The 26,873-nt window shown below is 37.7% G+C and overlaps 1 protein-coding gene across 3 annotated transcripts in view; it reads left to right on the top strand.

Moving 5' to 3' along the window:
• The window catches only part of CUL4A (cullin 4A), a 34,101-nt gene that overhangs the window by 255 nt on the left and 6,973 nt on the right, over positions 1-26,873 (top strand). For 2 of the 3 annotated variants that reach the window (XM_005516588.3, XM_088051375.1), the window contains exons 2-15: positions 500-615; positions 3,891-3,994; positions 6,023-6,092; positions 7,858-7,931; positions 9,323-9,485; positions 11,252-11,341; positions 11,780-11,862; positions 14,895-14,962; positions 17,764-17,882; positions 20,340-20,532; positions 21,964-22,068; positions 24,064-24,174; positions 24,576-24,661; positions 25,589-25,696. In XM_005516588.3, the coding sequence (XP_005516645.1) occupies positions 500-615; positions 3,891-3,994; positions 6,023-6,092; positions 7,858-7,931; positions 9,323-9,485; positions 11,252-11,341; positions 11,780-11,862; positions 14,895-14,962; positions 17,764-17,882; positions 20,340-20,532; positions 21,964-22,068; positions 24,064-24,174; positions 24,576-24,661; positions 25,589-25,696 (1,490 nt within the window). The other variant, XM_088051376.1, reaches the window with a different exon arrangement.

Genomic DNA, 26,873 nt, shown 5'->3' on the forward strand with positions numbered 1-26,873 from the left:
CCCTCTGTCCTGGCAGGTGCGCTCGGCCCGATCTTTGTTTACTGCGGCCCGGCCGCTCCCCGCCCCTTGCCCGCGGCTGGGCCCCGCCGCCGTATCGGGGCGAGGGGCGGCTGCCGCGGGGCTGATAACGCCGCCGGGCTGATAACGCTGCCGGCACCGTGCCCGTGTAAGGGCTCCCGGGGACACGCGTGGGGCTCCGTGCGCGGGGGCAGCGGCCGTAGGGAGCGGGCAGAAAGCCACCTTGGTGTCACCGCTGATTAAAGCCAGGCGACGATGGTTGCCTCGCTAAAAGTAACACGGGCGTCAAACAGCGCAGCCGGGGGGTGAAGCGCGTCGTGCAAAGGCTCGGGTGGAATTAGTGACCCCTCTGAGTGTGCCAGAGTTACATGGCCGAGAGCAGAGTGGCTTGGCAGAACTTGATGGAGCAGCAGGGAGAAAGACATTGCTGCAGGTTCCAGTTGGGTGGCCGTTTCAAAACTACCTGTGTCTTACTTCACAGAAAGACCCAAATTACCAGATAATTATACTCAGGACACCTGGCAGAAACTTCACGAAGCGGTGGGAGCAATACAGAGTAGCATTTCTATTAAATACAACCTTGAAGAACTCTACCAGGTAAGCAACATAAGGTTTTGGTTTCGTTTTTAGCGAATAAACTGCTTTGGCACACATTCAACATAATGTATTTTGATTTGTTAAAAGCTGATTGAATACTTCGCTACATACTCTGTTTCTAGTCAGTTTCTGTGTATCAGTTCCTTGGAGAGCTACCGGGATCTGGGCCCATGAAAAAGCAATTTATGTTGGGAGGCATAGAACGCTCTTCCTGGGCAGGGTGAGAGCTAAGTCTTAGGATCTTCAATACTTAGCCCACTCAACATGCTGAAAACAGGATGTTATTCTAACAGGGTTATGAAGATATATATTTTATTATGATCTTTGTACATGCTATGGTCTCTTGTAAATAGTAATGTTGAAATGTTTGATATTATTAGATTATAATATTACACTTCTATACCTTTTGGGGAATTAAAAAGGAATCCTGATTGAGCAGGCAACAAGCTGTCACTTTACCCACATTTCAGGTTACTATTGCATTTTCAGAACAATCAGGATCTTAGGTTTTTCTGTTCAAGTGGTGAAAAAACATTCCTGGAACACTGGGACTATTGGGGCAGAGGCTAGGGAGGGTAAAAGAGCGGTGGACTCCCAAGCCATTTCTCTCTGTTTTCTCCAATTATATGTGGTTTAGGTCTATGTTATTTTAGATGTATGTATCTTGAGGTATTTAACTGAAGTAGTAGCTTTTTAGAGTGATCATGTTATAAAAAATTACTGATGCACTGAATTGTGCTGCATAGCATAAGTTAGTTATGAGTTTTCTGTGGGTTGAGGTGTTTGATGTGCAGATTGATGTCCTTGCCATCAATCAACAGGACTGGCCCGTTTGGAAAACACTATTATACACACCTAAAATTTTCTAAATGTTTAGTTGAGGTGCAAAGGGGAGACTGTGAGAAAGGAGAAGGCCAGTAGTATGTACTGTGTCCCTGTTCAAGAAAATCAGGATGGATTTCAGAACTGACTATACTTGTCTCTTTAGTTAGGGTATGTAATATATGGGTCTAAAATGGCTGGTTATGTAAATGTATATTGACTTAATATAATTATTCTCTTAAATAGAAAACTTGACTGTAGTATATTTATCTAGTAATAGTTGCAGGTTTGCAGAGCTTGAATGACATAATGCATTTTATTGTTTCAAATTCAGCATTTTAAAAACCCTGCTTTTTCCTGTCTAGCAAAAAAATAAAATAAAATAAAACCAGCCCACAGATGCTATTAGTGTTACCTAATTTGTTTTCAGAGGCTTAGAAATGATATTATAGTCATATGGGTATGAAATCACTAGGGTACATGCTTGAGAAGAAGAGAGAGATTTCAGATAAACTGTGAAGGGTAAACTGTAGTTCTTACTTTTTCTTTTTGCCTGCTTAATTGTAAAAGCTGTGTAAGGCTGGTTGAATAATCTGTAATGCAGCAAAATCAGGAATATTTCTGCACAGTGGGTGGTGGTGCTCAGTGTGCCTGTGCATAGACAGGTACTTACTCTCCTGCCAGAGGAATAAAAGATGAGGTTCAGCATCCATTGGAAACCTGATCTGTATTTACAGATCATTTTAACTGCCTGTTGGTGAGCATCAAGTCATTCACAGGGAAAATATCTCTGGGTGCCATCAGGCCTTTTCGGTGGTTATTTTTTTTTGAGTCTTTATCTGACATTATGGGAGGAAGTGAGAGGCCTGCTAGAGTTCAGTGCACTCAGCGAGCTGGTGTACCAGCCTACAGCTGAACCTTCTGATTTATTTATTTAATTTGGCACGGTGGCTCAGAAGAAACTGAAGAACAATGATGAAGCTGTGTGGGAAGCCTGAAGGATACTCCTTTCCAGGCATTAGAGGCAGCATGGAATCAGGCTTGAAGGTGCTTGGCAGAAATTTAGTCAGTGAGCAATGGGAGGGTGGCAGCCAATTTTTTTGTGACTAAAATAGAAATGATGTCTGGGATTGGTGGTAAATTGCACAGATTGTGATAGAAGTGGCTTATACTTGATGGGATAGAGAAAGTGGGGCAGTACAAAGAATTGCCAAATGAGGAGTGAGTGATAAAAATAATGGAAAAAGAAAATTACCTTTTCAGCAAGGTCCTAAATAATGTGAAGTGGGGCAGCACTGCCCTTCTGGAGGACATAGAACAGGACAGTGTAGTAGCAAAGGAAAGACAGGAGAGAAGTGAAGGAAAAGATAAGAGTCCTGACTTATATTGGGATGGGTAGATAGGAGTGGCTATAACACTATCTGCAAAGTGATTGTCTGAATACTGCTTGTTGCAAGTTATCATTTTACTTACCTTAAGACCAGATGAAAAACATATTGTAGGCACTGTGTTATAATTTTGTTTTCTTGTATGCTTTAATGTATCAAAATTATGGAGGCCATTTTTATGTGCATTTAAATAAATTTAGATTAGGTAGGTTAGAATCCTCTGGAACAGAGGAAAACATTCTTGGGTCAGTTTAGTTGCTCAGGTGACGTAGTGCTTTAAATCCTTGGCAGTGTTCTGTGTAGTATTGCCTGATAGTATAAGGGCAGTTGATATTAATATAGCAACCACTAGAACATTTGGTTTTGGGCAGAATTGGCCTCCTTAGTTAACTAAGGATAAATACTCAACTAAATCCTATGAGCTCCCAATAAATCAGTTCAAGTCTTTATGTAATGATTAATGTGGGAGTTTTTTTGAGGGTTATGTTATAGTATGGGATTTTTCTTAATTTTTTTTTTCCCCTCAGTTTATCTACCTTAGCATGAGTGTGTGAATCAGTGGAAATACTTGGGAAGAAATGAGTTGATAAAAAGACAGGAAAGTAGCTATACTCATTTACCATTTAGAAAGACTGGTTGAAATGTCTACCTTAAAGTTATGAAGAAATTAAAGTATTGGATATGATTGTGTTCCTGCCCCAAAAAGGCACTTGTGTGCATATTGAAGAATGCATGAAATGGACCCTCTGGAGTTCTACTGATGAGCAGTATTGAAGGAGGCAGAATTCTGGTAGTGTTTAAGAACACATCTGAAATATGACCCAGATTGTGGTGGTGGATCTTGTTTGAGCCACAAAATCTAGAAGAAGAGGGGACCAAAATCAGAAAAGACACCTGAAGTCTTAATTTTTCTGCATAACTTTGTTTTGATGTTTCGGTTTTGTGCACAGCTTGAGCATATAGTGCTGATTTTTTTTTTTGCCTTTGTCAGTCAGTAATTACACAGACAAAAAAAAATTTAAGTTCTTTTTTTTGTCTCATTCATAATCCTTTCTTGGTTTTTAGGCCGTTGAAAATCTCTGTTCCTACAAAGTCTCTGCTACACTGTACAAACAGCTGCGACAAGTCTGTGAAGAGCACGTGAAAGCACAAATCCTTCAGTTTAGAGAATATCCTTTTGTCATGCACAGAAGTGGTTAGAATGGTTAGTTTAAATCATTATTTTTTAAAACAAGACTTTGAAAAAATTGCACCAGTCAATGTGTTAAAGCGGTTCTTTGACTGTTTACATATTTTTAAATCAGTCAAAGGCAACTTTAGTTATCTGGGTGAACAGTTTTTGTGTATTGACATGTAGCATGCTAATAAGAATGTATTTATCATTTTAACAGGGATGCAAATTTTACACTAAATCTAGAAAATGTCAATACCACTGTGAGATTTCTCAGCGGGTATGAATTTCTGTGGCAGGTGAATAGTTGTGATGCTTACAGAAGCAATACCTTAAATCACAGTGATTGTCAACAGCAGTAAAAGAATTTTCAAACATAGTGCACCTGTTTGACCAAAAATAACTACTGGTCAGGAGTGATATATAACAGAGGCATTCAACAAGCCTTCAAGTATCTTATGTGTACCATGGGAGGTTCTTGGAAGAGACCTCTAAGTTCAGGAGATCATTTGGCTGTCTTGGGATGCATAGATGGATGAAGCTTTATGGTAGATTTCCCCATGGATTACTGAAGTTACGTTGCTGGACTTTTCTGGCTGAATGGGTCACAGGAGTGCCTGTAGATCTGTGGACACCTAGCTGTAGCCAGCCCTGTTTTCTGAATCCAATCAAGCTTTGCACGCTGAGAAGGTGCTTTATATCATAGGTGTCTTTTATGTAGTAGCCACAGGGTTGCATTTGCTAGAGCAGCAGATGAATAGTCTTTGTCCACCTTCCTGTCCCCATATTCCTGAAAATGCCTTACCCACCAGATGATGGATGGAGAGTGCCATGTTTAACAGATATTACAGCACTGTGGCTGCTGGCATTGTTTCCCAACTCTAGCAGAAAATGATAGGATAAAGTAGAAAGAAACAGGGGGCCAGGGCCCAGAATGAACCTCTTTTCCAGGTGAATGCTTTAAATGTGCTTTGGATTGTAACTCTTCAGTTTCTTGGTTCACTGCACTCCCCAGGTAGGTGCCTACACTCAGAATAATTTGGGGTTTTTAACTGTATGTAGCACCAATATGGTTTTGGGCTGTGTGGTTTTGGTTTTTTTTGGGTGGTTTTTTGAATCCCATTTATGGCATCTGGCTTCTACATAGCACATCAGTACAGTAGTCTTTAACATACCTGGTCTTTGAGAACCAAATCTTACAGTCTTCTTTAAAGCAGTGTACAACCATCTTTTGCATTCCTGCTTTTTCAGACTTCAGATGATGTAACAAAAAAAAAACGTTTTAAAGCTAGTGTTTTCAAATTTTACTTTCACCTTGCCCCCTTGACAAGGGTGATGGTGGATTGGAGAGTTGAAAATTTGATATTTTACAGGTGTACCACTTTGTATCCCAAGGGCGTGAGATCAGATAAGTCAGATTTGGCCAGAATGAGCTGGAAATGATAATGTATGAGAGAGGAAGGTAAAGCCTCATTTAGATTTGCTTGTGAGACACAGGATTCTGTTATTTGTAAATAACAGTTGGATCTGTTGTGTAATGAAGAAAACTCTGTAGATTACTTAGAGTGACCTGGAGATGTATATGAAAAGAGTGGTATTTGGATTTGTTGAGGATTATTTAGAACTGTAACTGCTTTTAAGAGATTAGGGTCATTCCTGTTGTGCACAGTGTGAACTCATTAAATGAACAAAATAACCTCTCCATCCCTCTCACCTGAGTTGGTGACAAACGTGTGTTTGACGCTGGTGGGATTTCTTGTTTAAATCTGTATTAAGGTTACACAGTACAGCCACTAGATGGTATTACTGAAGAGCTGAGTGTTATTCCTTAAAAACACAGGGAGGCCTTCTGGAGAGCTGCCAGCCACTGTGCTGGGCAGCTCTGCAATTAACGGTTTATCCCTGGCAGGCACAGTAGCATTGGAATATCCATGGAGCAGCTTTGCCTAATGGCTGGCAAAGATCATCTCCAGAATCTGGCCTCTAAAGATACTGGCAAACTAGTTTTCCTTAATGGATGCTGTACAGATTCTCTGGATAGTCTTTTATTTTTAAAGAAGATAAATAAATGCTGGCAAGATCATTGCAGACAAATGGTAAGTTGAATGTTTGTTCAGAGTACATATCCTTGAGGTGTGAAATCTGGCTAAAATGAGTTTGTTACAGTTTTAACTTGGGCCTTCACTGCACCTCCTCCTCCAAGTTTCAGCATTGCTTTTCACTTTGCCCTTTGCTGGCTGAGGGAGCTTTTGTTGTTGAAATGTAGGTTCTCTTAACTCTGACTTTTATAGGTTCATATGAGATTTGAACATCACTCAGAAATATATTGACACCTCTTTTGCTTTGGGTGGAAAGAAAAACTAACCAAGAAACGCTGAAGTTGTTTGCTGTTCATGATTTTAAGTAATTGGAGAGTCTTTGCTTTTAGATAGCTCCAAGAGCTAGGTTAACTTGTGATTTATTTTTTTTTCCAAAGCAGAAGTGATTATCCTGAACATAGAGCTAAGAAACAGAGAGGATAAAGAACTGAAACTTGCTTTCTATTTGACTTTTTTGTCTTCTACCTCCACAAAGATTTATGTTACAGAGAGAAGTCCTCTCTGAAACACTATGAAAACACTCGATGAAAACTGTGCCTTCAGGAAGGCATCACTATAATTCCAAACCCATTTTTTTACAATGAGTTTTTATTCCATTGTCACTTAGCTTTGGCTGCAGATGCCCTATATGGTTGAATTTCTATTTACATTCCTCGAATCCGCTGTTCTTTACTTTCCTGTGAGGTTTGGGCACAGGTATGTGATTTTTATCTGAGTTAAAAATGGAAGGTGTTAGGGAAACTACTTGAATTCAGCAGTCTGATGAAAACAGAGTTGAAGATACTGCCTTAAAAATGAAATTAGCATGAACCTGTGTTTTCATAAAAGGGTTTTTACTGTGATCACAGTTTGCTTTAATTACTTCTAAGCATTTTTTTTTTCTTCTTTGAAGCAACAACTGTAGCAAGTGGCTTTCTTGCCCATGTGCTGGGTTAGCACTTGTGCTATATAAGAAAAAAAAAATCAACCTTGCTGCTGTTTTACTTTAATATGCTTGGCCAAAAGCTATGTCGACTTGAGAATTGCTTCAGAGGCAATGAAATCTCTTAGGGAAGGAGTAGGTGGACAGCTGGGAATAGAAATCTCTATCTGGCCTGGGGGTGAGTTACTGACATCCGGAGTTAGGCTAATGCTAAACTGGGAGTTGAGTCAGGCAGCCTTCTTATGAGCAAAGTTAAAAATGGATTTTTGAATGTAAAAGTCTAGTAATCTATGAAACCACCTCCTTCTCCCTCTTTTTTAATTTGAAGAAGAGATAATATATTTTTATACCCTCTTTCTACTGTTGGATTTAATGTATCTCTATTTTTCTTATGAATTTTGGCAGCTCACTTTTATTATGGAAAGATCTACTGCACAGCTTATTACTGTCTCAGCTTAAACCTTTGTTTGTTTGTTTGTTTGTTTTATAGCAAAAAGCATGGGAGCATGCTCTTTCAGGGTGTTTAATGGCTGTATTGGGGGTGCTGTTTGAGTAGCTTATGTATATCAGTGGTATAAAACTCCTAACAGGCTAATAAAGCTATTTAGTTAAAGGCTATGAATTTAAAAGCTGTCTAGAATGTACTTGGGAATACCACCAAGTAGTAGTATTAACTTCAATAAATTGCATACCTCTGGTTGTACAAGTTCCCATAAAAGTTTAAAATACCTACATCAGTAAATGAGGTGTGTGTCTGTGATGTGGTTTTTCAGAAGTTGTTTTAAAATTTAAAATATCACATGGAGGTGAAGAGAAAAACATTTTCTTTATATATTTCAGATCATGATAAGAAGCATTTTCTTATTTTTGGATCGTACATATGTGCTTCAGAATTCAGTGCTTCCTTCTATATGGTAGGTATCCATGTAAGTATTCCTATAATCTTTAGAGTGTTGGCATGCTATTACATTTGCAAAGATTGAAAATAAATTTTTTACGTTATATTTGAGCTATATAGTAGATCTCTAAAATTTTGTGTCCGTTTGTGGAAATGCATGTGTCACATCCTCCTTCCCCAGGAATATTCACTGTCAAGTGGGAGTAAAAGGTCTGTGAAAATGGGCTTAAAAGTCAAGGCATATGTGTAGCTGTAGTTGTCAGAGCCTGGGTGAGGCTGGGTCTGTGGGAATCTCCTCTTGACTGCTGCCTCCCACCTTAGCAGCACCCCAGCATTACTGTAGGTGCTCCTGGTTTTGACCAACATTCGACTTCTTGCCCTGTTTTTTTAACTAAGTCAGATACATTGACAAGGTGCAGGTTATCTTTACAGCTCTGGTCACTTGATGATGCTTTTGTACTTTCAGCCCTCCATAGTCACATCTTTGGGCATTCTGCTTTGAAGCATCCCCCCTGAGGGGCATTTTAAATTATTGCCTGAGCAAACAAACACAAGCTTTGCCAAAAATTTCTGGTATTGTTACTCCTTCATCTAAAGCACCCCCTCCCTACCTGCCCCCAATCCTTGCCCCCCACCCACAAAAAGGAAAGTAGATAAAGTACTGAAGTAAGAGCATGTCTTTTCCCTGTCTAGCTGGCTGCTGTGCTCTTGTGAGTTCCTCAGGCTGTCTGAAGGGCCTGATGTGTTTTGTTCCCAGCTTCAGCAGTTTTCCTCTAACTCTTTGTGTTAGGCTTCCTTTTACTAAACATTGTTGATGAGGTCTGTTCATACTTTGTCTTATTTTTCTCCCACTGGGAAAATTCCTTTTATTGAAACCCTGATGCATGTGAAGAAGTGGGAGGTAACAAGCTTTATCTAAGATTGCTCAGTTTTCAATATTTAACAGTTAGCTGCTTCAAGGCATAGAGGCACTATTCCTCATCATCTCAGAATGGAACAAGAATCTAATTGAGGTGATAAGATCCTAAAGATACAAAGAATTCATGCTTTTGAGCAAAACTTAAAAATTACATGTAGAATGTCTGGCCCAGGGAATCTTATGTTAAGGTATATGATCAGATTTTTTTATTTTTTTTTAATAAGCAGGGAAACTTACAGTCTATTATGTGAAAGTTGCACAGGCTGCTAACAGTTTTTCGCTGGAGTGTATGCCTGTGGTAGCATGTGATCTGGTATTTTTAGAATAATTCATGTTATGATTTTGTTAGAGGACAGTGTCAAAAAGAGCATACACACCATTAATATATTCTTTTTGCATATAATATATATACACTGTATAAATTTTAAGTCTATGTATAATTTTTCAAAATAATCATCAGTGTTGACTAATTTTCAATATTTACATAGGGATATGGGACTAGAGTTATTTAGAAACCATATCATTAGTGACAAGCAAGTTCAAACCAAGACTATTGATGGAATTCTCCTGCTAATTGAACGAGAACGAAATGGTGAAGCTGTGGACAGGAGTTTGCTGCGGAGTTTGTTGAGCATGCTCTCAGATCTTCAGGTGAGTACAGCCAAATTCACTAGTAACAGCTTTGTTTAGAAACACAGTGTGGACTACCTAAGTCATGTTTTATACAAAAATTATTCTGTTCATCTAGTAAATGTGTGTAAAATCTAGCTAATACATTGATGTGACTGCCTTGTCTTTAGCCCATGTGCTGTCTTGTACTGTTTTTAATGAGACCTCTTTGCCTGTTTTCCTTAGCAGAAGTAATGGCCTCAGATCTTAATAGATTTACAGGTCTTTTAGTATGTGCAGTATTTTGTCTGTCTGAATCACTCATTGTCTCATCCTAGTGCCAGTTAAATGTAGGAACAGAAAAACTTGCTCTGTCACTGTAAAAAGTATCAGTTTTTGAAGTCCAGATCTTGGGTCTGTATCACAAAAACATCACTACTGGCAGCTTCGTAGAAATGCTGAGGATAGAATGGGATGCCATATTTAAGGCCAAGGTTTTCAGATAGATCATGTCAAGCTGCAACTTATTGGAATGAGCAGAGATAGTAAGTAACCAAGGAGATTGACAAATGCTGTGCTTCTGTTAATCCACATAGGTTGTCCTTGAGTTAATGTTGCAGCCTTGTGTGATGTACAATGAAACCTTTCTGTCCTTCCTTCCTAAAACCTTGTGAGGTTACTCCATTTCAAAGTGGCAGTACAGCATTACAAAATTGGCTGGAGGTTTGAAAGAGTTTGAAGAGGCAGACTACATAAAAAAGTCCTTTCTGGTTAGGCAGTTTACCTGTTTTTCTGTCTTTCATGTTAATCCTCTTGACTTTAATCTGTAGCTTCCTCTATCATCCCAGAAAAATTAGTCTGTTCAAGAGAGAAGCCATTGAAAAAAAACCTAACCTTTTGAAAGTGATACAATAATAGAATGGTTTGGGTTGGAAGGAGCCTTAAAGATCATCTAGCTCAAACCCCCCCTGCATTGGCCAGCAAACTTTCAACTAGGTGTCCTTAAGACAAAAAGTAATCAGAATATAATGAGGTTTATAGCTCTATGTTTTGGAAGAAGTGCTTTCTTCTATTCTTCTACCACACTCATGGAATTTTCCCTTTTTCTTTTCACTGTCCCTCTGTTTATGTGTTAATCCCTAGTTCTTCAGACTGTTACAACTTTACCTTTACGTAGCTGTTCTTTCTGATTTATTTCCTTTCTATGATAAACTGTTAGTCATTATGCAGAAGTTTTTTAATGTCTCTGATTGTTATTGATGCTTTTTTTTACTCACCTTATTTGTTCTCTGTAGAAAGAGTTCACCTTACTTGATATAATTCATTTTTCCTGGGCAACTGAGAGAAGCCTGGCAGATCTGAAGATGTGTTACTGAGCATATTAATATTTTACTGATGAGAATTACCTGTTTTGTGCCAATGTTTCACTAGCTGGAAGAGGTTTCTTGCCACAGAAATATCAGTGGGAGTTTAGATCCTTGGGTGGATTGGATGTTGCTGTGCTGTGATGTTGGGTACTGGTGTTGGGCTGTGTGCCTTAAACAGAATTAAACAGATTGTTAATCTAGACTTGTTCAAGTACTGATGACTGAAACAAACCATTGCTGCTCTGTGAAGTCAGTTCAGAGCTCAGTCTTTCTGAAACCAGTGGGCAAGCAGAGAGTTTAACATAATGTTACATTGACATTCCTCACAGCTGTGTATATCCTTAAAATTTTACTTGTCCTCTTATGCCTGACAAACAAAATACGTTACAGCTATCATTACTGTGAGCTTAATGTAAGTAACTAAATCGATTTCTTGAGCAGGTTTACAAGGAATCATTTGAACAGAGGTTTCTGGAAGAGACTAATTGTTTATATGCTGCAGAAGGCCAAAGATTAATGCAGGAAAGAGAGGTAGGTGCATATGGTGGATGATTGCTTTTATATTAGTTTTATCAACTCTGGGATTACATGAGAACTTTGGTAGTGTCATGGTGTATTAATGTCCAGTGGAATTTACTGGCACACAGGTGTCCATGTGTTTTGATACGGACCATGGTATTGTATCAACAGGGAGAGCAGACCCTAGGTTGTCATGGAACTTGATAGATACAATTGTGTAGTAACCCAGTGATGTTTTTGTAGCTAAAGTCACATTACCAACTATAATATGTTTAATATGAAATAACATTGATTAATAAAAATACAGATTATGTAGTACATAACAATGTTCTGGTGGAATAGTCCTTTCCAACTAGTGTTCTCTTTAAAATGTAGTGTAATTGTCATGGAACAAGATTAGCTGCCTTTCCTACCTTTATAGTTGAATTGGTTGTTCTCTTGTCTTATTAGGTCCCAGAATACCTTCACCATGTTAATAAACGTTTGGAAGAAGAAGGAGACAGAGTAATAACATATTTAGATCATAGCACACAGTGAGTACAAATTTTATCATTTTTACTGTAAGTCAAGCATTCTTCATAAATCAGTATAATTATCTCTGGTTGTAGAAACACTGAGATAATTTCTTCATTATCTTACAGATATTATCTTGTTGAGAGGTCTTGTGAAATAGCTTGTTTTTTAAAAGACTTCAGTTTTATCAAAAGTTACTTCTTTAAAATAAAAGGATATTTTCAGTAAGGAATAAGAAATTTGTTCAGAAATATTAATTCTGTATATTGCAGCTTAAAAAAAACATTGCATAAGAACTCAATTTTCCATTTTCAAAATAGCAGCTGATTTTAGCCATTCATGTACTTGATAACATCTTTAACCACAAATCCCTTGAGGGAAGGAAGGACTCATTAGAAAACCCAATCAAACAAGCAAAACCACAAACAAAAACTCAAACAAAGCCTGAAAAAATCCAGAAGGGCAGAGGACATGAGTATCATTTGTAAACAGTCCAAGGTGTGAGCTTAGCAGTACATCAGCTGCTGCCCATGTACTGTATGAGGTAGCTTGTCCTTTTTTCACTTGGGTTTTAAGTAATAGTTTGTGTTTTGTTGGGTTAACACATTCCTGCAGGAACTGACACACTACATAAATCCATATATAATTTGTCCTGTAGGAAGCTGTTGCTTTTTTTCTTTAGTTGAGAATGTGACATTACATTTATTGGGTTTTAGTCTTCTGGAAGATTTATTGGCATTTTGTTTGGTGTCAAAAGGATAACTGAATAAAAGTTTATCTTTTTAACTTACTATTTTCTTCAGACATTTTATATATATATATATATGTATATACACACGTATGTGTGTTGTGTGTCATGACACATACTTCAACTTGGATCATCTTCCTGTAAATGCTGATTGCAGGGTGACCAACTTTTTCTAGTGGAATCACTCATAGTGAAATATATGGAACTATTTCTGTTTATAAAGTTACAGCAAATCTATGTATTTATTTACTGTTTAGGTTAAAAAAGATTGATACCATTACATTTTCAGTCTAGATAGACATCAAGTACTTGTGTTGAATCTCACCCTTAGTTAAAGGCTTAGAAACCTACTTTTAGAAGGCTTCACACTAGTTACCTTCCCTTGCATTAAGAGACAGCAGTTAAAATTAGAGCACTTGAGTTTTCCTGAGGCCATTCTTGTTTCTCTGTGTGTGCATGAGAACAGCAGAAAGGATGCTGTTCAGTTGTGACTGGCTTGATCTTGAGATGGAAATGGTACTTCAAACACAAAAGCATCATGTGAAATGCCATTCCAAATACTTCATAAAACACCTGGGAAGTGTGTTGTTGCAGCCCACACAGAGACTCTCTCAGGCCAGCAGTACATGCTGTTCCGGACAGCTGACCAGATAAGCGTGTCTCCTTGTCAGTCAGTAGATGACCAAGGTACATGGCTTTGAGGTCATACAGAAGGTGCCTTCTGGCTCCTTCCTTAGCCAAGATAAATATTCATTTTGTTTGCCTGCTAGGATGTGGTGCTTTGCCTTTTGGCCTGAAGCAGACAAATTGTCCCTCCTCCTGCTCTCAGAATAGGTCTTCCAGAGCAAGGGATGTATTTCATACAACCCCAACTCTTGGAAACAGCTAGCAAGTACAGATAGCAGTAGTTGGAAGTGGCAGGGAATATGGAAAGTACCATAAAAATGGCCATGTCTGTTAAAAACATGGGTCTGTCTAAACAGTATTTCATATTCACTTACAACCACTGAAGGGAACAAATAGAGGAAGTGTATGTGATGCCCTGGTACTCTACTGGTGTCTGCCTGTTTTCAGCTCAGTGTATTTTCTGAACCTGCTGTGGTTCGTGTCTTTGTATCTGTGAAATACTTGCAGTCTCTCATGGGTATTCACATCAGCTTTTCTGTCTGTGCCAGGCAGAGTGTTCCACAGGTGATAAAGTGCACAGCCACCAGGTGATAAAGTGCTTCCTTTTAAGTCTGGTACCCACTACCATTGCTGATGACCCCATTGAAAAGAAAAGTGATCAGTCAGTTCCCTTCACCCCTTTTCTGCCTGTTAATGGTATCCCTAAGTCATCTCCTTCCCAGAAAGAAGAGTCTTGACATGTGCAGTTGTCTCTCTTGTAGCTGCTGCTGCATATTTGGATCATTCCTGCTTCCTTCTCTGAACCTTTCCAGATGAAGGACCTAACCTGGTGTTTTGTATGGAAGGTCAGGCATGTCACAATGGGCAGTTTCAGGAGTGTGTTAGCAAAGATTCACTTTAGTTTTAGCAAAAGTGTATCCTCCTACAGGAAAGGCTTCCATCAATCCAAGTTGAGTACCTCTCTCCTAGGAAATCTCGATTAAGGTTCTGAGAACCAGTTTTATAAAACTTTACTCACAGAGAAATGGTTGGTCTTATGTTGTTCCGTTGTAAGCAGGGTAGACGTTTAAACATTGGAATTCATTATGCCTTTTTACTTCAAGCATTTATTTTATCTTTCAGGCAATGAAAGATGTAAAGGAAAACTTCCCACTATTTTTCAGTCCTGTCTAAAATGAATGTATAAATGTAAAAAGTAGGGGATATTCAAAGACAAATATAAAAGTTTCTGCAAATTTCTGGTTTTTGGCTCTAACTTGATATATGCTTGCATACACACATAACACAATTAGCTGAATTTTGAACATAACTAGTGTGTATTGTTTTGGTTTGAAGTTCAAACCCTTGGAAGTTTTGGTTTATTTGCTTGTTTGTTTCCAGAATTCAATACAACTTTTTTCCAGTTATGCTTTTGTATTGGCTTTTGCAATGTGAGCTTCTCCCTTCTACTGTGTAAGGAATTTAATTGTATCAATTTTTTTATTTTTTAATTACATACATAGTTTATTGTTGTCTTTCTTATATCACATGATAGTTTTTGTTTTAATTAATAACCTCTAAGCAGAAAATTGTTGGGTTTTTTTGCTTTATAATGTAAGTCATGCACAAATACACTGTGACAGAAGGCAACTCCTTTATACTTTAATGCTTCCTTTATGTTTTTCTTGCCTAATTCAGAAAGCCCCTGATTGCTTGTGTGGAGAAGCAGCTACTAGGAGAACACTTATCAGCTATTTTGCAAAAAGGTATTTTTTTTAATTAATGTTATCTTTGATTAACAATGGATTCTCATTTTCTGCAATAGCTATAAATTCCCCAGCTTTGACTTTAAGAGGTATATTAGCCATGAGAAAAACTTGCACAGACACAGAAAGCCAATCCTGTGATTGTTACCCTTACTGTGACAAGTAAATGGTATATTTGGAAAGAAATGTCTAAAATCTAATTCCATATTTGTAAAGGTTGCTAAGCCTCTAAATCTCCTTTGACTTGCAGTAGTGGGCTTAGGAATTAAACCTTTGGAACTGCTGCTTTTCTAGAATTATATAAACTTCTAAATGAGAGCTGCAGTTACTGTTGTAGCTTCTTTTATGTGATAATCTCACAGCTCAAGTGCAATAGTTTCACATATTCTCATGATTTGTGGTTTAAAAATTGTGAGTTACTGGCACTGGCAGCATTCGAGGCAGTGAGGTTTTATATACTTTTGTCTGTACTTTACCTTTTGTCTGGCAATTTCAGGTGAGAACTGCAGTCTTCTTAGGAAGTCCTTATTCAGACATTAGTGTGTTCAAATTGTCATTTCTTTGGTCCTCTTAAATTTTAATCTCTCCTGTTTTACAGAATTTCTGAGTTTGTTCAGTATTCCCTGATCTTTTAGATCTTTTTCTTCTTTTGCAGTATTTAAAGTTTTAGATCCTATTGCAAATTGTCCTTACATCTGTGTTTTCTTTTATGTTGCAAAACAGATGTCCCTGGTAGTCTGGTATCTTCAAACTCCATCATATCCATGTTGAACACTTTGATGTTATACATACCTTTTCTGTGTCTTTCTTTGTCCCTTTTAAAGATAACTTATGCTCATGGTTTTCTCTCAACTACCCTAAGAATAGGTTGTTTCACTATTTTCAGTACATTTATAGAAATAAGCTTAGTCACTTCATCTTAGCTATTATTAAACTTACAGGCAGAAAGTAAGAATAATTATATTTCGCTGATGTATGTCAATTTTGCTTGCTCTCTAATTCAAGTATGATTAAGTAACTTTCCTAGTGAAATGCATGTTTATCAAGTGGCTTAAACAGAAAGTATGTGGTCTTGTTTTAAACTGAACTTTTTCTTGGTTTACAGTGTGTATGAGCCATCCACGTAAATACAAAGATATTTTTACATTTTTCTAGCTTTCTGGTTTTACTGTGCTTCAGGACTCGAGTATTGTTGGATCAGCTTTTGCATTCTATGTCTTCACTGGAAAAAATAATTAAAAACGCTTCTGTCATCACTTGCCTTGCTTAGTTTTCTGTATTCATTTGATCTAGGACACATTTTAATTTGCTTATGGTATCTTAGTGTTCTGTTCAATTAGAAGACGCTGCATTTTGCAGGTTTTCTTCATTAAATCAAGGAATGTGAAGTAGTCAGTTTGATACAGGAGAAAAAAGCTTAGAAATGCAGTGTCTGTGTGAGAAACCTTTTTTTCCTTATGTTAGTATAACTGCTATTGACTAGATATTTGGGATCATACCTAGTGGTGAGGTCGGGTTTTGTGAGTACTGTAGATTTTTCCAAGAGGCTATGGCAGTGCTCTGCAGGGAAGCAGATAGTGATAGATAAGGGGGAATGGTTTTAACTAAAAATGAGATGTTCGGAGAAATTTTCTGCTATGAGGGTGGTGAGTCACTGGAACATGTTGCCCAGAGCTGTGGATACCCCATCCCTGGAAGTGTTCAAAGCCAGGTTGGAAGGAGATGTCTGTAGAAGGTGTCCTTGCCCACAGCAGGGAATTGGAACAAGATGATCTTGAAGGTCCCTTCCAATCCAAGCCTTTTTATGATTCTTTGATTTCCAGGATTTTAATCCATGCTCAATGAAAAGAGAGCACTAAAACACTGTATTCGAGACTGTGTAGTCTGTTGTCTTACATTTATAGTATGTCTATTCCTCTGATATCTCAGATGTTTAGGAAATCTTAAAATAGCAGACAAAATTTACCTGATATCATTCTGGAACAATGCTTGCCTTTCTGAACATGTACATAAGTTACAATATACAGTGAAAGTATTTTTGAGCTGAAGAATATAGTAGAATATGGGGTAATTTGGCAGTCATTTGCAAATAAATTTTTAATATAATTTAAAAATTAGCATTAATTAAATATATTTGGTGAAACAGGACAGTTGTACACTGTCAGCTACACTGATGGTGTGAATTGTCAGCCTGTGCAAAATCAAGCTTTTTGTTTTTTTAGAAAAATTGTCTTAAATCTTTGATGCTATGCTATGGTATTACTAAAGCCTCTGTAACTGACACCAGACAAAGTACTTCTGATTACACTGTAACTACATTTGTCATATTCTCAAATGGAAAAATGTGTATGAAGTTATTTGCTTGTTATATTCCTTGGGCTTCACAATTTGTTAGCCCAAAGCTTAGTCTCACGTGGGGTGAGTTGACAAAGCAAAAGTTGCTTGAAAGGAATTTGTAAGCTTGTGTTACTCCATTGGTAGGAGTGTAGACTGTTCCCAGCATGTTCTTAATCTAAAGACATGGCTCACTGTGCTCCGTAGAAAAAAATCTCATAAAGTATTTATCATTACTTTACATTTAGGACAGCTTACTTAGCTTTTTGTTTTCTTTAGAGGTTCTTGATCAAACAATACCCTTGAAGTCAAGCGCTCTTCATAATTATTCTGCAAAAGGCTTACGATCATCACCTTGTTGGGAAAGTATTTCAGTTGAAATACTAGTATATTCTCTAATAGATATATTCTCTAATATATTTCTAACTGTATTCAAATTTTCTTTTTTTCTAATTTAATTTTTTTAGGACTTGATAGCCTGCTTGATGAAAATAGAATATCAGATTTGACTCAGACATACCAGCTATTCAGCCGGGTGAAAGGTGGACAGCAGATCCTTTTGCAACACTGGAGTGAATACATCAAGGTATTTCAAAGATCTATTACTAATGTAAAAGTTTATGCTGTTACAAATTTCTTCTGTCAAAGTCAAAAATAACTTCGGTGTATCACCAAACTTCTGTTTTAAGTAAATATGGGGAGGGATGTTAATGCTGCTGCCTCAGTAACAGTCACATGATAAGTAACAGCAACACCTGCTTTGGTTTTAAATTTTTCCTTAGAAATTACTTTCTTTATAGGTTTGAATATTATACAGGATGTTTTTGGTTGCATTGCTTTTAAACAGAACCACATGCACATGTGTTTAGACTATGCTGAACTGTGCTATGTGCTGTTTTGCTGCAAATACACTCAACTCTTTACATACTTGCAAAAGCAGTGAAATATCAGATGTTGCTATTCTTCAGCTTAGGCAGTGCTACTCATAACCAACCTACTACAATGTTGATGGGTGTTACAGCTGTTGGGAAGGGAATGGTCCTATTGAAAATAATCCATCAGTTGCATTTAGATGCTTTGGTTTGTTAGGCATAATGTCCATATAGTATGCTGCCCCAGAGAGCTTGCACTCTAGTGCTCTTGCAAGATGAAGGCAGGAAGGCTTCACAGAAGATTTTTCCTCCCTGGAGTTGATAATTCCCGATGTCATGACTCTCCCCTGAATTGCCCATGTGTTCATCAACCCTCAGGACTAAGTGCACAACATCACAGAGGTGCCTTTTCTGCACAGCTATGTCTGGAGTTCAGCATGATCCAGCAGTGCTGCATGGAATGGAACATGGTTACCCTCTGCCCCCAGAACCAAGGTGGCGTTTACTCCTTAGGATGTTGTCCAATTGAATGGTGGTGCTGTGGCTGAGGAGGATCATCTTTCTTCTTCCTTTCTCCCAGATCATGCTCCTCCCTTAATCCTAGAGGTGCTGCCTGCCACTCCATAGGCTCTCCTGTGACCTGTTATATTACAATACCTGGGCAAATTTAATCCCAGGTTTAGTGAGCTAAAGAGACTCAGAGAAAAGTTCATGTGCTGGTCCAAGGAAAGAAGCAGGAGTTCAATATGGGTAAAAAATAAGGAAAGGAACCTTTCCTTTCACAGCAACAAGTTGTTCAATTGGTTTATCATACCCTGGATCTTGTAGAATCAGACCTCCTATGGCTTAAAGATGGTTTTGTACATACTCAAAAACCTGGAAAACCTTTTCTGTAGTGTCAGTAAATCTCCTCCTTCCAAGCATTCTGTATGGCAGTAAAGAGAAACTTCAAGAACTTGTAATATTTATCTTGTGAGCCAAGTTACTGTGGTAAGGGTCTGTGCTCCATTGTCACCTTTTTGTGATTTCAGAGCTGTCATTCAGCTTTCTTTATCTTGGTTTGCCATTTACAGAGTGGGGGAATAGCCCTGCAATTTACGGATATACCTGACAGAGACTGTGAGACACCCAAATGCAGTATTAATGAAGGGGAAATTGTGACAAGTGGAAGATCTGATGGACTAGGTGGTCATCAGAGGTCTCTGCCAGCCCAGACTGTTCTGTGATTCTGTGATACATGTGTTGAATCTAAGGATCTTGGGAGCATAGTGTTCAGCTTTACTCTGAAATGGTACTTGAGAGAAATCTCCATGAAAGATGCCAGTGTCTTAATTAGATAATACAGTGGAAATTCTGAGGCTGGAGAGGGATTTCCCCCTATCTCTTTTACCGTTGGCTAACATACTTTAGTTGGTGAAAATATACCAATTGAATACTGTTTTGCTTTTACTGTGCAGATGTTCCTCTTTCTCACCTTGGAAAACTGATCGTTCTGTCCAGGGCACTGATCGAAGTGTTATTAAGCGAATGTAAATAGTCCATTAGGTGAAAATCCTCTCCTACAGGATATTTTGGTTCATTAGACAAATGGTGTTCCATTTCTGAGATAATAAATGTAGGGACAGGAAGAGAAAATCAAGTCTGTATCTGCTCCTTGTGCGTGAGAAAGTTTTGTTTACTTGTAAGTCAGTTAGGATCATTCTGGTTTAGAGCCCATGATGAAAGAAAAATACGGCTGAGCAGCAGTTAAATTTTTGCTACCTGTTTAATCAATTAAGCTCTTTAGTGGGTTTAATAAAAACAGTGCAGTTTTCCTTTATGCTTAACATTTCTGAGGCAGTTTCCATTTAATTTATTTTACATGAATCATAGTTCTGTATGTCACTGTAAATTTGCACATCATAGTCATGTCTACTGTGTATTTATTATTTTTTTACTTTTGTCTTAAATGTAAATAATTTTTAAATCAAACACTAATGTTTGAAATCCATTAATGTGTGTCTAGTTTTTATTTTAAATTTCAATGCATCTCATTTTTTAAAAACTTGCAGTCATAAGTAGTTCTGTAAAGTAATTTTTCTAATGATACATTTTATAAGGGTAAATGATTCTGTTGGGGGAGATAGGTAGCACTCTAAAGTATTTTACTATCAAAAGTGTTTGTTTTACAGAACTTTGGGACAACAATAGTGGTTAATCCTGAAAAAGACAAGGATATGGTGCAAGAGCTACTAGATTTTAAGGATAAAGTGGACCATATCATAGAAGTGTGCTTTCAGAAAAATGAAAAATTTATAAACTTGATGAAGGAGTCCTTTGAAACATTTATCAACAAGAGACCAAATAAGCCTGCAGAATTGATAGGTACACAAATATTTTTCTGTGAAATATTTCAAAAATCTCTAGAAAGCATGATAATGCTGCTGAGTGTGTTAGTGCAGTAGTGGTGCAGTTGCATTCTGCTTTAGGAGACTGGTTTTGGGATGAGGCAAACGTTAACCTGGGCGTGTGGTGGGCCCCAAGAGCTTGGGTGTGCTTTTAGGGGGTCCTGGTGGAGCATGTCACCCTCCTGTCCCTGCGCTCTGCTGCTTGCACGGGGCTGGTGGTAACAGCTGCTCAGTGGAACACTGGGGCTGCCACGGGAGTAAATGGTTAGGGGGAAGAGCAGCTGTGGCAAGTAAAGGGGATTTAATTGTGATAGTATAGGAGTTCTGTGGATGTTCTGGATCTCTCAGAAAGGAGTGAGTACAGCCCATCCATCTGGCTTAAAGGCTGAAGTTGGGATAACAATTTTAAAGCCTTCAGGTACAAGGAGTTTTAATAGAGGGGAAAAAAACCTACTACATTGACAGGAGAACTCATGGTTATTAAGGGGAAAGATAATAATACTTTAAAAATACTATTATTTAGTTTATCCCTTATCGGGCAAAAGCTATCCTTACAGTTTTGCCTGCTGAAAAACTGGAGCTGTGGCATTTTATACCAGGAGAGGATCCTGCTTCTTGGTTGTTTGTTTTCCCTCTTTACATTCTTTTGCCTTTATTTGGCTTATTTTGTGTCTTCCTTCTAAAATCAACTTTATGTAGGACAGATTGCACATTGCAATCTCTGCACAATTGATTGTATTGCATAGTGATACAGGTTAAAGCCATGACAGGAGCTGTTGTAATTTGTGGATCATGGTGTTCCAGCTCCCACAAAGGTTTTCTTCTTACACAGAAGGTTGTATAAGGATACTAATGTGGCTTAATAAATAACTAGCTAAACTCAAGGCCTAACCTTATTTCTGGCATTCTGAAACTACTAACTGGAATTTAAATTTTAATATGCTTCTACTAAGGAGCAAGGGACATAGTAGAGGTCTACAAAAATATAGTCTTCTTTATGTTGTTTGTTTCTGTTTCTCATAAAATACATTCATATACATTGTACACTTCCAAAACATTGTCTTTCAACAAGTAATGTGCTTGTGTGACTATAAAACAAAATGTGGGAATTTCTAATGTACTCATTTTAATTATTATACTGTATTAATTTTTTGCCTTGGACTATTCCTTTTTGCAGTACTTTTCCATTAGATATAGTATGGCTCCAGTAATATTCCAGTAATATAGTAGGGCTCTGTCATTCCACTGAACATAGGGATGGGAAAAGGGAAAATAGAAAATTTAGCGCTTATCCTGTATTTTAACATCTAGTAGTATTTAACACATAGTAATATGTCAAGCAGAAGATGCTTAAGTTGGTTATTTTAGATCTATTTTTAAGCTGTTACCTAATTTTATTTATTTGTAGCAAAATATGTGGATTCCAAGTTAAGAGCTGGTAATAAAGAAGCAACAGATGAAGAGCTGGAAAGAATCCTTGACAAAATCATGATCATATTTAGATTCATTCATGGTAAGAAACAGCAGCTCACTGTTGATGCAATTAAAACTGTTCCGCTTGCTACTAGCAGGGCTGTGTCACTGTCAGATACAAAATGATTTACACAGACACAGCTCGAAGTATGATGAAAGATGAAGAAGGTTTATTTGTTCTTTCAGTATTTATAGAGTTTTGACAACGACCAGGGGTTGGATAGTCAGGTCACCACCTTCCCCAACCACACTGGCCGTGAGAGACGTCCATCAAAAGGCGTATCTTTAATGGAATGTATAAACACCTATGTTTATTGTTACTTTCCTGGGAAAGTGGCTAGAAATTATGAAAACAATATCGAAAGGCCTGGTTCTCAGGGCAACAGGGCTGCTTTTCTCTGAATGCAAGAGATCTTTTTCAGCATCAGTTTCAGCTCTACTCAGTCTTCAATTCAGGTTGCCTTACACCTGAAAGAGCACAATAAATATACCAGGGAGGACATATAGTTCTGTGGAGATTTGATCCACAGTAGAAAGCTACAGACCTTTCAGAGCCTTGTGAGTGGAGACCTAAGAGTTAGAGGTGTTGCTGGAAGATTTTTAACATAAATCAACCATGATTGTAACCACAACCTCTCCTCTAATGACAGTACAGACCGTCTCTTTCCTGTCCACTTAGGTATGTTGCAGGTACAAAGCATGAAAACCCAGCAACTTTTCTTGGCTTCTCTTTTCTCTTCATAGCTGAGAAGGAACACAGAAGAGGGCTCAGAATGATAGAAAAAAGTGTTACTGCTGAGTTTCACTGCTTTTGAAATGCATTTCTCTCATGTATGTCTGAGCAAAACCCTTGAATGTGTTAGGAAATTTTATTTTTTTTCCTAGATTAGATATCAGAAAAACCAGTGGTCTAATCCAATACAGATGCATGGTCACTGCTCTGAGGGAAGTGGAATGTGTTTCCTGGGGTAGAATAGCAGGAATTACCCAATTCTGTATTAGTTTGTCTGAGATCTGTGGGGTTCTCTTCTCATAAAAATCCCAAAGAAGTACAATATGATGGGAAAGCAGCCAAGTCATAAAGTAGTATTACCATTTGCATAATTGAATCATAATTGCATAATTTTTGTCAGATGGAGATGGTGAATGAAAACAGTTTCTTCTGGCAGCTTCTCAACATAAGAGATTAATTTTTTTTTAATCTGAGACTTTCACCAACTCTTTTTCTCTTCATATTTTAAAAGCACAAATTTCATTTTGAGCTGTCTAGTACATAAGAGCTCTTGTAAGAGCAGATGATAATTAGTAGGTAGATTCTGGGTGTCGGCCAGATATTTTCGATAATATCTTGATGCTGCTGGTTCATGAAACTTCACCGGGACAGGATGGGGAAGGAAGAAGACTACCATAAGAAGAACTAAATTGGAAGCTGTTTACAAGGAATTACAAGGGGCTACTGTAGGCAGCAGAAGTAGTGGCTTGGGTTTACAGTAAATTTGTTCCTCTTGCTGGTATCTTTGCACTGTCAGTAGGGAGAAGCTTGGGTTTAAGGTATGAAAGTTTCTGGGTATCTATACGACTCCTTCATTTCAAAAGGCTACTGGCAAACCATGTGGGAAGACTTCTGTTAAATTTTCTTTCCTTAGGCTTTTAAAATATATTCTTAATACATAGAAAACCTCTTTCCCCCCCTTTTTTTTTTTTTTTAATAAATCAGACCAGTGGAGGGAGAACATTTTTCTGGACCCCAGAGTAATTTCATGTGTTTTGTAGCTGATCCAACGGGAAATACAAGGCTGTCCAAGTTTCTGGGGCAGAAATAAAAAAGAAATAAGAAATTTTTTTTCAAAATATGTTAAAATTATTAAAATATAAAAAGAACAAAATGTCTACGTGTTTTTCTTCACTACTGCATAATGAATATTGTTCTGCTAATCAGCCTTTCATGAGAAAGGCTTGTTCCACAAGCCTGAAGAGCAGTGATGCAGATAGAATGTATAATTTCATTTTATTTTTTGTTTCAATTTCCTTACAGGGAAAGATGTGTTTGAGGCATTTTATAAGAAAGACTTGGCCAAAAGACTGCTGGTTGGAAAAAGTGCCTCAGTAGATGCTGAGAAGTCCATGTTGTCAAAACTTAAACATGGTAAGTGTCTTCAGATGTTAAATTTGTGTTAAATTTGTACTGCTTTTTGGCATGCAAGTTTGGAATCCCTGTTTTCTCATGCTTTTAAGAAGGGACAGGCCAAATTTTAAGTAATAGCTGGACAGCTCTTGACATAAACACTTAGGGGGAGGTGTGTATATGTATAAATATATATAGATATCTGGCCTTTCATTATGCTCAGCAAGAACTATTAGGCTGCCATCTTAGGTATGAGACTGGTTTATTTAATGTACCTACAGAGGAGCAGAATCCTGAAAACATTTATTTGTGGGTGCTCTGTAACCTGGTAATGTGGCTCAACTGTCTCAGGTTAAATGTTTATCACTTGTTCTGTGCTTCTTTGTAATTGTGGGATTTTTACTTTTTTGTGTGTGTGACAGAATGTGGTGCGGCTTTTACCAGCAAACTGGAGGGCATGTTCAAGGACATGGAACTGTCCAAAGATGTCATGGTACAGTTCAAGCAGGTATGTTTAGCTTTTGCTTGTATACACAATTTTGCACAGTCATGTGGAAGCATTTAATGGTGCTATCTCTTGGATTAAGCTAAAATAGTCATAATAATAATACTTACTGTTCTGTTTATGCAACAGAATTTATTTATTGTATACAATAATTTTACAGGTCTATTTGATCCCTTTTAAAGTAAACTAGTCTAAATACCACATAGTAATTTAGTTGACTGACATACTTGGAAGTCTGTATCCTTTCATTCTGTAAACTGGTACTGCTCTGATGAATTTTTTGTGAATGGCCCACGCCAGAGAAACTCCCTGAAGGTTTGGGTCTCCGCCCCAAAGTTTCAAACATGCTGGTGACCAATGAATGCTTGCAGGAAATACTGTACATGCTCACCCTGTTGTTGCATTTCTCTCTGGGTGCTTATTTTGGGGCCTTACTGAAGTCAGTATGCTGAGTTTGAGATCTGACCCAGGACAACACCCATAATAAAATACTGTAGTGACTCTTCTGTCCCAGATTTTGCAGTCTGGCTTGACTAATGCTCTCCTCCAATTATATGATGAAGTTTTGTCTAACAGATGTAAAACTCCAAAGGGGATCCTTTTGATCTTATAGTCCTTACTATGGTTGTTTTTCTTTCGCTTTATTTGCCTGTGATTAAGGTTTCTTTGACCGTAACACCCTGTATAGACAGTGGTCTAGGATATTTCAAGGCATGTTGATCTTTTCTTCATACTTCCAACCTCTTGCTGTGTTTTGGAAGTGGTCATTAGATAGTTACTCAAAATGCTGGTAGAGCATGTAACCAAGAATGTGGCCTGTAAGAGTTTTTCATTGTTATACTAATCCTGAATTTCTAATTTAAGTATATACATTTTCTAATTTAGTATGCAGGTAGTATACTTGAATAATTTTTGTCTCTTATATTTCAGTATATGCAGAACCAAAGTGACCCAGGAAATATAGACCTGACAGTAAATATATTAACTATGGGATACTGGCCAACTTACACACCTATGGAAGTCCACTTAAATTCAGAGGTTTGTGTTTGAATTATTTTTCTAAATGCACTTTACAGAATGGAATCATTATCACAGGTGCATTAATGCCCTTCATTTGATGTTTTTCTGCTAGATATTTAAGGGGTTGATATAATTTTAAGGATTCCAGAATTGCAAAATATAAAATGTAGTGGATAAAATCCACTTTTTTCAGATGATTATTTCATTCAGTGTGTTTTTTTTCACCTGTATAATAATATCATTGCCTTACTTAACACTGTGGTCAGTTACTTAAAAGTTTGCAATTGGTCAGTTCACCGTAATTAGTCAATCTTTAACTACATTGGTTAGGCACTTTGAATTAGTCAATAGTTATGTTATTGCACATTCTTTTTTTCAAAGATCCTTTCTCTGTTCCCTGCAATGTGTCACACAAAACTAGCCCCTGCATTTAAGTAATATTTGCCTGAAAAATGATTGTTTCCAAGTTGAGAGATTTTTGCAAAGCTCCTCCAGTAGCAATTTAGGTTGAAATGTGTATTTGGAGTCCCTATTTCCTACGATACCTTGCTTGATCAGAGGTGTGGGAAGCACTACAGAGGCCAGAGGTGGTAATGGGGGTTCCCACTCAGTTTGGAAGGTATGGAAGCTCGTGTACTCTTCTTTCTGAAGTGTCTTTTCTTCCATGGCAGACTACTTTTGAAGGATCCAGCCTGCGCAACACCTCATTAAAATGGAGGGGTAGATCGCTCTTACTTGGAAGTAGGAGGGCATAAAGTAGTGGAATTGGACTGGAGTTGCATTCCATCCACAAACTACAGGAAGAACTTAAGAGCAGATGGTACTAGCCAGTGTAAAGGTGTGAGCTGGATGGTTTTTGTCCCATGAGAGATGGATGCTTTTTGTCCCATGACTGCTAGGTCAAATTCAAAGTCCAAGACATTGAATCTCTGATAATGAAACCATTATCTCTCTTGAGGTTTAAAACCTTTTACAGGAAGTTGATTTTTCTATTACTTGAAACAAAACAAGCAAATTAACCCAAGGAAAATTCAGTTATCTTTGAATTGAAGCTTTCTTACGTGCATAATAGTACCAGTGTACTTGTGAGCAAAATTTTGCTCTTTGGATTAATATTTTACCACAAAAGAAGCCATTTTGAAACATGGTTGAGGAGAATGAAGAAATTACATGTGTGAAATCATTTGGCATCACT

The sequence above is a fragment of the Pseudopodoces humilis genome, chromosome 2 (genome assembly GCF_049639895.1).
Source record: "Pseudopodoces humilis isolate 2021_Gansu_Grassland_sample_001 chromosome 2, ASM4963989v1, whole genome shotgun sequence".
NCBI classification, from domain to species: domain Eukaryota; kingdom Metazoa; phylum Chordata; class Aves; order Passeriformes; family Paridae; genus Pseudopodoces; species Pseudopodoces humilis.